Source organism: Anabrus simplex, chromosome 3 (assembly GCF_040414725.1).
Source record: "Anabrus simplex isolate iqAnaSimp1 chromosome 3, ASM4041472v1, whole genome shotgun sequence".
NCBI lineage: Eukaryota > Metazoa > Arthropoda > Insecta > Orthoptera > Tettigoniidae > Anabrus > Anabrus simplex.
Genome location: NC_090267.1, coordinates 248,021,721 through 248,035,200, shown reverse-complemented (window position 1 = coordinate 248,035,200; position 13,480 = coordinate 248,021,721). Strand labels below are relative to the sequence as shown.

The window sequence follows — 13,480 nt, the reverse complement described above, 5'->3', positions numbered from 1 at the left end:
TTAAGAAAAGTGCGTGTTGCAACTGTCATGTATTTTGTTTCTCATCTTTAATTTGGGATTTACTTACTTGTATACCAGAGCAACATAACGTAAAAAAAAAAAATCCTGAGTTTGTCTTGAATGTGTGTTATATTTGTAGTAGAATTAAAAAGAATTACAACTTAAGAAACTAACATGACTTGACCCACTGACAACACAGTGACAACTAAGCTAAGAATCTACTGGTATGTGGCATTATTGTCTCCACAGTTTGTGGTGTCAAATGGAGATGAATTCATTCTTCTTGACTGGCTCTTGTAAGGTGGGGGAAGGAATTCAGAAGTTCATTGTTATTGAAGTTTTGTTTATAAGGTTTATGAATGTATTTTCTCAAAGTTAATTTCAGCAGACTGATAAGCCTAACAGTTTTTAAAAAGAAACAACAAAATAAATTTTTCAGTGTAATCTGTTTTTAAATCTTTTCTTTTTCAGGTATTTTTTAAAATTATATTCAATCATAAATTAGTTTTGACAGACTGAAGAACCTAACATTTCTAGGTTAACTAAGTCAAAACGGAAAAGAAATTACTTCTTCTGTGACATAAAAAGAAGTGGAACAATACAGGGTCATTGCAAAAACACTAAAATCTATATCATTTAACTTCTATTATATTTATCAACAGTTGATTTTTAAAAGGTTATACCATTAAGTAAGTTTTAGTTCTCATCTTCAATAAACACATTGATCTATTTGCTATCTTTTCAAGAGCCAAGTATTTTCCTAGAGACCACACCTTGTTGTTCCTATCATGGGTTGGTAACAAGATCCCTAGCTGAGTCTGGCATAGCTTTCATTTTTGACAGATTCCTCATTTTCATCATTCCTACCTAACCTCCTTTGTTCAAATCTTGTTGTCCTCCATTTCTGATGGTATTGGGTTTGCGAGGCGTAAGGAGTTATTCTTTTTCATGCCTTTTGTGACCTTTCTTTTTGCCAATACCCTCAATCTTCGAAGGGTAGGATTCCTTCCGATTTATCCTCTTGTTAAGAGAGAATGGTTGTCCATTTGGATGGTATTATGCATTAGACAGGTATCCGCTAAATGCTGAAGTTGAGTAAAACGCGATTCAATCAATCTCTACTGATCTGCATTTAGGGCAGTTGCCCAGGTGGCAGATTCCCTATCTGTTGTTTTCCTAGCCTTTTCTTCAATGATTGCAAAGAAATTTGAAATTTATTGAACATCTCCATTGGTAAGTTATTTCAAACCCTAACTCCCCTTCCTATAAACGAATATTTGCCCCAATTCGTCCTCTTGAATTCCAACTTTATCTTCATATTATGATCTTTCCTACTTTTAAAGACACCACTCAAACTTATTCGTCTACTGATGTCCTCCCATGGCATCTCTCCTCTGCCAGCTCGGAGCATACCCCTTATATGGTATGATTCTTATATTTTGGTCCGTATTGAAATGTACAATAAAGACAAATAAATATGAAAGTTTATTTGTTCCACCTTTTCAATACATAAAAAGAATTTTAAAAAAGAATTAAAACTGTAGGGACATGTTTCGCTCTTCAATCAAGAGCATAATCAGCCTATATCTCAAACTGAAAGGTAAATAATCAGGTACCTGATTGTAATTAAATTAAATATACAGTAAATGTAAAGATGATGTTACAAATGGTGAGCGAAATGGTTGACAATAGTTTAAAGATTAAAATATGGATAGTCGTAAAATTTATACACCCTTCTGAAAGTCCTTGTTTAAATATAGTAAATAGGTGTCCTGTGGAGGTTGAGGGCGTAATAGAAAACCGATAGATCCTAAACATATTGATTAACACATTAAATAAAATGTAGCTGACAATTCCAAATGGTGCATTAATACATTGCTCACTTCAAGTGAGGTCTACAGTAAATTGCTGTGTTGAAACAGGAAGAGTAGTAGAGAAAATTTATCAGTGTTAAATATTTCGAACGTCGGGAATAAATCAGAGTGGAGTTCAGATCCAATTCTTAAAATTTTTATAGCGTAGAGACGCTTCTGTGGTCCATTTTAAGTGAAGTTTATAATATTATGTGAAGAAATAAAATTGTAGTCCTCCAGAAGTCCGTGAGAAGAAGGGTGCTTGATGGTAAGTGGCTTCTCAAATGGTAGTTGGAAGGAGTAACTTGTGTAGAATTGAAAGAGAAATTAGGATTGAAGTCTGAAACAAATGGAGAATTGTGTGTTAAAGAAAGGATTTTAAAGAAAGGAGAGTTTAAAGAGAAAATGAAGTGTGTAAATCACTTACCTTTTTAGTAATATTGAAAAAGAGTTGAAGAGAAAATGTTGTTTGTAATTTCATTTATTTTCAATTGTAATAGTATTAAATGGTTGCTATGGTAGCGATGAAATTCTTTTTATGTATTGAAAAGGTGGAACAAATAAACTTTCATATTTGACATACCACTTAGTCGAGCAGCTCGTCTCCTTTCTCCCAAGTCTTCCCAGCCCAAGCTTTGCAACATTTTTGTAACTCTACTCTTTTGTCGGAAATTGCCCAGAACAAATTGAGCTGCTTTTCTTTGGATTTTTTCCGGTTCCTGAATCAAGTAATCCTGGTGAGGGTCCCATACACTGGAACCATACTCTAGTTGGGGTCTCACCAGAGACAAATATGCTCTCTCCTTTACATCCTTACTACAACCCCTAAATACGCTCATAACCATGTGCAGAGATCTGTACCCTTTATTTACAGTCATATTTATGTGATTACCACAATGAAGATCTTTCCTTATATTAATACCTAGGTATTTACAATGATCCCAAAGGGAACTTTCACCCCATCAACACAGTAATTAACACTGAGAGGACTTTTCCTATTTGTGAAACTCACAACCTGACTTTTATCCCTGTGTATCATCATACCATTGCCTACTGTCCATCTCATAACATTATCGAGGTAATTTTGCAGTTGCTCACAATCTTGTAACTTATTTATTACTCTGTACAGAATAACATCATCTGCAAAAGGCCTTATCTCTGATTCCACTTCTTTACACATATCATTGATATATATAAGAAAACATTGAGGTTCATTAGTACTGCCTTGAAGAATTCCCCTCTTAATTATTACAGGGACAGATAAAGCTTCACTTACTCTAATTGTGAGTTCTATTTTCTAGAAACATAGCCACCCATTCAGTCACTCTTTTGTCAAGTCCAGTTGCACTCATTTTTGCCAGTAGTCTCCCATGATCTACCCTATCAAATGCCTTAGACAGGTCAATTGCAATACAGTCTAAGTGACCTCCTGAATCCAGGATATCTGCTATATCTTGCTGGAATCCCACAAGTTGGGCTTCAATGGAATAATCTTTCCTAAACCCAAACTGCCTTCTTTCTATTGAAAGTATGGACATTTAAACAACTGTAAATCTCCCCTGATGGCCCTATTTGAGTTTCAAAAACACATAAAGTCCTATTTTTATGCAGTGTTGACCGTTCTGGCATCTAAATTAGAAAAATACTACATGAAATTGACTTATGAGTAATTTTCACTTAGATGTTTTCTCTTATTTGTGAGTTCAGTTACGCATAAAACTGCTAAGCGTCATTTTTGGCACAAGCTTGTTATTACATTATTGTATCAAACACAACAGTTATGCATAAAATAGCTAAGCACCCTTTTTTAGTTTTCCCATTTTATTTGTACATTAATTTGAACTATTTCACGATCCTGGACAAGTAACTTGAAGTGTACACTGAGAAATCTTTTGTTTTAAAACAATAGTGATTTTATTTTCAATATTTTAGTCAAAGCGCAGATATATTTGTATATATATATTTTTTAAAATCATATTTAAATTAATAATATAATAATAAGAAGAAGAAGAATACAAAATTAACTCTTGCTATACAGATAAGAAACTGATACTGTCTTAGGTTTCATTCTCTATTCACCTTCTATCCAGAAATCAAGCTTACTACCAAAAACTTCGATATCGTCAAAACTGTTCCCTTCTGAATAAAGACCTTCGAAGAACTCCTTGGCATCGGACGGTAACAGATGCATGATACTCTTAATGTCCTGCAATTTTGGCTGAAACATAGCTTTTCCTTTTGGCCATAAATCATCAAGGCAAAAACTAAAATTGTTCTGGTCACCCTGGCGTGTGCTTCTCCTCTTCAAATTAATTTCTTGGCCTTCTGTGTCATTGAAAGCTCGTTTCAAAGTCAGCACCCATGGCTTCTCCTTACTTATTTCAATTTGCCGCATTTTTAGCCACCTTACCACGTTGCCATTGGTGTCTTTCTTTCTGTTTATTATCTGTTTTTCATTAGAAGATGTGCCCATAAAATCCTTTTCTTAGTTCTTCGACGACAAGTTTGTTGTTCTTTCCGTTTTTCTTCATAACTTCCATATAATCTGCCAGTGAATATAATCTTTGCTGGAACTTACTTTCAATGTCTCCAAAATCATCATCATTGGGCAAATAGCTGTGCCCGGAAACGAGAAATCTCATTTTTGTGGTCTTCAATGTTGGATGCGATTCCACGACAGATCATTTTTATGTTACAATTCTGCCCTCCGCAGGAATCGGACCAAAGCACATTTTCTTCCGTCTTCTAAGCATTCATTGGTGCATTTCATTAGACAAGAGCCTTCTTTTTGGGCACCATGAGCAGCTTGACCCTCCAGCCAAAGGTAGTAGAAGCCTTTGTTTGATGAAGCGTCATGAATTCGACAGTTATACAACAATAACTGACGTTCATAGAATATTATGTTTGTTGGAATTCTTGGTGGGGGTAGTGTTCTCTGCATGTCAAAGCTTAGCACTGACAGTCCATGAATTTCACTTGCTTTTTTGAAGTCACTCTTCATTAGACTTCGAACATCTTCTGCAGCCTCTTGATGAGCAAGCATCTTTAAACATAACAGCAATATGGATCATTGTGTTTTCACAATTCAGCTTGTGGGCACTCTTTTTAACTTACATTCTGGAAACACTACATCACATAAGTTGCCTTTTAATTTTCGTTTTTCCGTAGGATTGGTGTTCACCTTGGCGCTGTTTTTATAGAAAAACATTTACTACTGTTTTTAAGACGAAGATTCAATAATAGTTTCAGACACAAGGGTTTGAATGGACATTGTGATAATTTTAAATGTTCATGTTATCATGTTTTAATGTTGTTTTTTAGATGTAATGTAATTTGGTTTTTAGACTACTGTAATTTTAATTTTGACTATTGTCTTCTTAATATGTTTACAACTGTTCACGAATATCATTTTAAGATTAAAATGACTGAAGATGCTCTTTATAAGAGCGAAGCATGTCCATTGGTAGAATTAATTGTATGAAAATGTAAACACCAATAAAGGAGGTTTGTATTGAATACGTGGATAAGAAATACTTTTTATTATAATTGCTGTGAATAACATCATTCAGTACAGAACAACCATGAGGATAATGACCTGTAATAAGCGGTATGTTCCGAGCTGTCAGTGGAGAGATGGCGTGAGAGGACATCAGTAGACGAATAAGTTTGAGTGGTGTCTTTAAAAGTAGGAAAGATCACAATGTGAAGATAAAGTTGGAATCAAGAGGTCAAAAGGGGACAAATATTCGTTTATAGGAAGGGGAGTTAGGAATTGGAATAACTTACCAAGGGAGATGTTCAATAAATTTCAAATTTCTGTGCAATAATTTAAGAAAAGGCTAGGAAAACAACAGATAGGGAATCTGCCACCTGGGCGACTGCCCTAAATGCAGATCAGTAGTGATTGATTGATTAATTGATTGATTGATTGATTGATTGATTGATTGATTGATTGATTGATTGAAGATCGGCACTTCATGCAAATTACATTGCAGGACAGATCTACATCCTCCTCGGCTCTGACGCAACAGCAGAACAGTGTAACACAGCATACAGTATCAGGAGTGACAGTCCGTCGCCGTTTACCACGATCTGGGTTTCCGGTTCGTCATCCACTTCTCCGCCACGTTTGGCTATTGTGCATAAACATGCTAGACTGCAATGGTGTATGGAACGATGTCACTGGTGACAGGAATAGCAGCAGATAGTGCTTTTGGATGAATGCAGGTTCTGTTTGTTTGAAAATGATGGCTGCATTTTGGTTCGATGCAGAGAAGTGGAGAGGCATCACATTGACTGCATTCGCACAAGACATACAGCGCAAACTCAAGGACTTATGGTGTGGGGTGCTATTGAGTTCAACCACAAATCACAGCTGGTGCATGTCCAGTGCACTGTGACCAGTTTGACCTGCGTGAATGACATCCTGCGACCCGTAGCCATACCCTTTTTTCTGCACGACACCCCAGACGCCATATTTCAGCAGGATATTCAGCAACCACTTGTTGCTGCATGGACCCGTGCCTTCTTATTGTCACAGGATGTCAGACTGCTGCCCTGGTCCGCCCGATCACCGGACTGGTCGCCTATCGAAAATGTGTGGAATATGGTGAAGCGACGGGTGCAGCGCTGTGACCCAGTGCCAACCATCAAAGATGAACCGTTCAATCTGGTGAATGCAGTATAGATGGCTATGCCCCAGGACGCCATTTGCGCCTTATACTCGTCAATGCCATCACACATGGAAGAAGTTATCAATGCCCATGGAGGACCTAGAGCCTACTAGGCAACAGGACACATGCTGAACTTAGGTGACTGAAATGCTAATAGTTTCTGCAGAACATACTAATGAACATGACCTGTGAATATGAACTTCCTATCTCTAGTCTTTCAAGGTGTTCCGTTTTTTATGAACATGAGTGGAGTTCATGCGTGACTGGAAGCATGACATGTGACGGGAGAGAGAGACTACTTGTTTCAGATCAGCAATAATGTGACTTGTACTCACTGAATTTCTTAATGTGCTCAAGAATCTGCCATCTTAAGATCATATATTTTATTAGAACCTCCTGATTTACCTCTGTTATCTTTAATTATTGTTCCTTGCAGTTTGTTGGCTTTCCTAAGACAGTTATTAATGCGATCACTGGATATTCTAAGTGTCTGGGTAAAGCACTATTTACACACTGGTACTCCGGCCAGGGTGTAAGTCTTTTGAACAATCTTCTACTCGCACATTTTGTCCTCTTCCTCTTTACTTGGCTTACAATTACTTTATTAGCAGTGTATAGAACTTTACCTTCATATGGCAAGTTCCATAAACGGTCACACTCGATTTTCCTGTCTTCTAGACTTACTTTGTTGTGACATTCTGATCGGCAGTGAAAGTCTCTGAATTCCCTTGGTTCATTGACTTTTCCTTGGCATCTTTTCTTTCGTTCTTTTCTGCTCTGATGTAGATGTTTTCTTTTCCATTCTTTCCTTGGGCTACTAGTAAACTGGTAGTTTTGGTCATTGCATCCTGCATTATCACTGGTTTATTTAACTGAAAAAGTGGCAATTCCGTTACATTCATCTCCTAACGATACTGTAAGAACGGGGTCAGAAGTTGCAGTTACAATGCTATGGGCTTTAATATTTGTATTACATGCTGTACCTTCATTGTAATATCTACATGACTGGTGTTTAGGAGTACCAGTTACAGAATTTGATGCAATAATTTTGGAAGATTCTGCATTTGGACTTGTTAATGTGTGTGGTAAATTAGTGCATGGATAAAAGTCACTACTTTTATTTTCTATGACGGTAGCACTGAGATCACTTAAATTCACTAGAACAGCAGACAAATCACGCACTTCAGTACTTGACTGCTCTGAAAAAGAGTGCCACGAACAGTTTGTAGAGGAATTAGATCAGTGGAAACAGCTCCTAGCCTTAATGTATCTGAGCTTGAAGTATTGGAGTGGTCCTGCATGGTGCTTGTGTCATTAACTTGTATTCCCTGTAAATAAAATAATTCTGTGAAACTTCAGCGTGCTTATTGCAATTAACACTGCAAATAATTGCTAAATATATCAGTGTTTGTATTCAGAGATTTTCTGTTAGTAATTAAAATTAAGTGCTATTGTAATATAAAAAGGAATCTTGAAGACTTACTATGTATTCATTTAAGTGTCTGAATCCTAAGGTTGATTCTTCTTCAAAAGTGAAAGAATTTTCTGTGCTCTGCTTGCTATGATGTGTACACACACTCATTCAGTACACGCAGAATATTTTCCTGCAAGATTAAAGATGGCAACAAATAACAGATCTTTTGGCGCATAGCCGATTATCGCATAACACTAACAGTAGAGTCTGGGAGTCTAGGAGACAAACTGTTGCTTAGCCGTTTCATACAGAACTCGCTATGATGTTTGTAGGAATTGCTTCATAGTTTTTGTCTCATAGCTGATTGATGCAACGCTCCTAACCCAAGATAAAAGGGATGGCGCGTAGATTTTACTAAAATATTAACGTTAGCATTGTAATAAAGGACATCAGTGTACAAGAAATGAGTAGTTCCCGACCGTACACATTAGATGGTGCTAAAATCACAATTTCCAAAAATTGGCGCTTAGCTGGTTAATGCATATTGTTATTGCTCTTAAAACAATCACCACAACCACCTCATCTTTCTTATCCAGCATTTCCTGACAACTCCTGTTCTTTTCTGACATTTGTTGCATTGTCAGTTAATTGTTGGTCTTTTATTGCTAGTTCAGAGAGTTCATTCCTAGTTGTCAGCACTGGCAATTATAGTGTGTAAACATGTGACAACTCATGTTGTTAGCTTCTAGCACATTAATAGAAATCCTATAGGATAAATTCCAATGGCATAAATTCCTACACTCTAGTATCTGTTTTTAACTTTATTTTAACTTTATTTTCTCCCGCTTTTTGGTTTTTATCTGTATGAAAGTAGTTATGTAGTTATGCAGTTCTGTATGAAGCTAGCCCTATGTTGGATAGTGTGAAAGTATGGCTTTTAAGGTCGATTGATGTGTTTGTTTCAATGGGCTTAACATGCACCTTCTGGCTGCTGATATTTGCGAAGTCTATGAAGTTCTTCACCTCCTTGCCTTTTATGGCACTTCGTATTTTTTATCAAATCATTCTTAAAATATTCAGACATATTCCTCATGTTGATATTGAGAAAGGCAATGATCGCCATCAGGATTTTTTTTTTTTTAATCTTTCTCTGACATGACCTGGATCTTCTTTTACCTTTCTTACTGCTCTAGACATAGATGTTGAACCGACTTCATTCAAGCCAAGTTTAATTTTATTGTGAATAGTGAGAGTGATTCAGTTCTTTTATTTTCCAGATTTTGGTAAAGATCAAGAGAATACTGAACCAAATCGTGAGAATCATCATGGGGTGAGTAGTGTGGTTGGAGGGGGTAGTAGCAATACAAGTGGTGGTGAAAGACAGTCAAAGCGTGCTCGTCGAACACGGACAGAGACCCCATCAGGGCTAGACACGAGTACAGCTGCCGATTTGATAGCAACGCCTGAACCTGCTACAACTCGTGGTAGCAGCAGCAATGCTGCTAATGCATCAACTAACTCCACAGCGAACCACAAGAAAAGCACCAGTACAAGCAAGAAGAAGAAGCGCAAGTCTCGACAGTCTCAGCAACAACAACAGCAACAACAGCAGCAACAACGAGAGGAATCTCCACCACATGAAGATGAGCTAGCAATAGACCCTGATGAACCAACATATTGCCTATGTGATCAGATCTCATATGGTGAAATGATCCTGTGTGACAATGACCTCTGCCCTATTGAGTGGTTCCACTTCTCATGCGTAGCTCTTGCTACGAAGCCCAAAGGGAAATGGTTTTGCCCAAAATGTCGAGGGGATAGACCTAATGTCATGAAACCGAAGGCACAGTTTCTCAAAGAACTCGAAAGGTATAACAAAGAAAAGGAGGAAAAAGCGTAATCTCTTCATTTTCCTTTATTACATTATTTTTAAAGTTTTAATTACTACAGTGTGGGTAGCCGTTGTTAATATCATTAAGCAGAAATCTTATCCAAGTGACATTATTTCATTGTAATATTTTACTGAGTCTGTGCAGTGTGACATGAATTTCTTTCCTAATGACCACTAATGTTACATTTGATGATAGTACTACTTATATGATCACTGTTATATGTGGAACCAAAAATGTTTCCTTACGTTGTATAACTGTTCAGAGGTAGTGGCATCATTCAGATGTATAATTTGTTATTGTAGGAGGATAGTTTTAGGAAACAGAAGGTATGCAAAATGAGCTATTGGAGATGTTACATAACAGATAATGAAATTTATTTGCTAATCCTGATTCCATATAATTGATAGCTTCCAACTGAAAGAACTTTTAAATTGTGGATCTTAGGTACTGGTCCCTCATTAGACTTTTGCTTTCTCTCATTCTTAATTTTCTTTTCTTTTGCAGTATACACATACTTTATTATTGCAAAGTGACCTTTTCAAAGTGGTAAATGATATGTAATTCTTATGGGGCTTTTGCAGTAACTTAAATTATAGATTGTATACCGGTAATGATATTTTTTGAAAGCTTCTCCGGTCTTTTATTGGGGATTAAGCATCTTCAACAGCAGGAATCTTCAGTGTTTGGAGATGAGTTGGCAATGGACCTAACAAAACAGCATATTGACTGTGAACAGATCTCTTATAACAAGATGATCCTGTATGGGTATTACTTTTATCTATAGCATTTTCAATTTCATTGTGTCAGCATGGCAAGTTGATTATAACTTTAATACAAATCTAGGAGAACTTAGCAGAATTTTCCTAATTCAATTGTAATTAATCAGTAAAGGCAAATGTACATTTTTCTACTTGAAAAATGTATAAAAACATGATCAGGCAGGCATATTTTGAAGTGTCATAGGTATGCTATTAGGTAACTTAATCCTGCTAGCTAGCTGTTAACAGTGATAAGCACTTTTTTCTTATATTAAGGAAAATACCGTGAAAGAATATCAACCTTAAAAGTTACGTTAGGAAAGCTGTTCCTTGCTTGACAAGAAGATGCCAAGTATAATACATAGACACAGTCCTGCAGTTTTATTACAGTTTTCTTTTCTAAATAATTTATTACTAGCCGTTACTTCTTTTATCATTATATAACATTTTCTAAACTTAATTAATACACTTCATCTTCCTGCTTGTTGGGTTGATTATCATAACATTAAGTTCTTTAAACTCGTAACTTCAATCAGTTCTGTATGATTATGACTGGCTTTAATTTCATTTTGAATTTCTATATAATTTATATGGTAACTTTTTTTATAAATTTTCTCTGATCAGTTGGAAGTGGGCATACTGTAGAAAAACTGTATTTCACTGCTTGTCTTTCTCTCATGTTAGCCTGTTCATGTTTATGGTGCTATGTACTTTAACCCTCAAATGCCTCATGTCCTGTTTTGTGTCAAAGTTTTCCTTCCCATGGTATACATTATTTTTTGTATATTTCATACTGTCAAGAATTTCTGTGGTGCTGTGAGTTCATTTGTAAGTATGTGCAGGAAAGTGAAGAGATGGAAGAAGTATCCTACATTCAGTGGGAGCTTTCATGGTGAGTAGAGATACTTCTTTTTCATGAATATTTTAGTTTTAAATTTTCATACACAGAGCTAAAATATTTATGGATGAAATGAATAAATATATGAAGTTCTTTAATGGTCATAATTTTCAGCAAATTCAGTTTCTTTCAATTATTTTATGAATGTAATAGTTGTTCTGTGGTGTAATCGTTAATTTTGGCACAGTTGTGGAATTTTTACTATCTACAAACAGTGTTGAGTTTCAACATTGGAATGGTATGCAGTTATTCCAGATCTACACTGAAGGTAAATCATATTGTTATTGCCTTCAAAATTTCACATTATGTAGAAGAGAATATGTTGCATTTCTTGCACCTTGTTTTGCAGAGCATTGCATCATTAAAAAAAGGTTTTTCTTTTATAAAATTTTAAATTGTGTGTGATTCATAACAGCAGTTTCATAAAGCTTTATTGTGTATCCAAACTCAACACAAGTTATGCTAAACCCAGTATACGGTGTTTATCATGAAGCTTTCTTGAGGCTGGAGAAATCTTAGTCCTTAACGTTTTACAACTTCTTATGATTCTTCTCCTGTATGGAGTTATTTATTAGACATCTTAGCCATGAGAAGAAAGTTTTGTGAAGAAGGTATTTTAAAATTATTTCATTCCAAGGAGAAATGTAGATTCTAAAACTTAATTACATATTTTATATACCATAATTTATATACTATTTTACAGTGACCCAGAAAGTCAGTGAGGATCTGTCTTTGTTTGGAGATAAAGACTGGGGTAAGCTTTTGCTGCAGTTATGCATCTTGATGTTTAATGTGCCTTTTTTGCTAACTTAAGAAGTTGCTATCTCCCATGATGTCATCTGTATTCTTCAGTGATATTCACCAGTCTCCCTTTTGGCAGTCTTGCTAGATAGCCTTTGTATTTTGTGTTTTGTTTGAGATCTATTTTCTTGCATTCAGAATGTCATGCTAGCCGGTAAGTGATTAGATCATATAAGTATTGTACTTCAAGGAGCAATGATTAAGGGATGAATACCCTCTGTGGCTACCCACGTACAAAGCAGTGCAAAATATATATTAGCTCTCAAGTGAAATTTGTTTTCTCATCACATTAAGGTTGCAATATCATGTAAAAAAAGATTGACATAATTGCAATTCCTATCTTAATGTAACAAAAACTTTTATGAAAGACTTATGCATGCCCCACATTGGGGCTTTACAGAGAAAATTTTAAATGTTTACGTATTTAAATATATATTATTATATTATGTGAATAAATAGAATTTCCATGTACTCCTTTTTGAATTCTTTATAATCCATTGTCCATATATTATTCCTACTTTCCTTTCACTATTTGCTGTGCTTTATACAATATAAGAAGTCCATTTTACTGTATGCTGATTTTCTGCTGGTTTTTACTTTGCTACTAGGTCTTATGTGTTAAACATTTCATTTATTTTTTGTATGGTATATTTTCCACAACTTTTCTAGCATTGAATATTGTTGTGGTTCGTACATTTTGCAGCGTGGATGATACGAGAGCTATGGTACTGTGACCTACTAAGCTATCTTGTTTAGTTTCATTAAGTATTTACTGTAAATACTGTACAGACTTTTTTTTAATTGGCAATCGCAGATTCCACACACATCTTTGCCTGCAGCCATAGATTCCAACAAAAAATATATTTTTCAAGCGTGCTCGATAGGATACAAATATATGACATACAGTATATTGTATGAAAATGCATGGACATTACTTTGGAATTACTTTATAACAGAGAGAGTGTGTTTTTTTCATTTTCATAGTTAAGAGCTTTGAAAACAATGGCTTTCACATTTTTTGACAATCAGGTGGTATTCAAGATGTACTAATATAGTAAATTATTCGAGCAAAGAAAAAATTAAATCATTGTGCATTAAAGCATACAGCATTCCATTGCTTGTGACTTGTCTCAAAGATACTGTATATGATTCAATATTTTTTTAATAACTAGAGCGTGCTGAAAACTGCAA

The 13,480-nt window shown here is 35.5% G+C and overlaps 1 protein-coding gene across 3 annotated transcripts in view; it reads left to right on the top strand.

Annotated features, from left to right (window-relative positions):
- The window catches only part of LOC136866206 (inhibitor of growth protein 1), a 75,312-nt gene extending 62,552 nt beyond the window's left edge, over positions 1-12,760 (top strand). For all 3 annotated transcript variants that reach the window (XM_067142969.2, XM_067142971.2, XM_067142970.2), the window contains one exon: positions 9,218-12,760. In XM_067142969.2, coding sequence (XP_066999070.1) covers positions 9,218-9,840 — 623 coding nt within the window. In that variant the 3' untranslated portion in view covers positions 9,841-12,760. The remainder of the gene's footprint in view (positions 1-9,217) is intronic.
- The last annotated feature ends 720 nt before the right edge of the window (positions 12,761-13,480 follow it).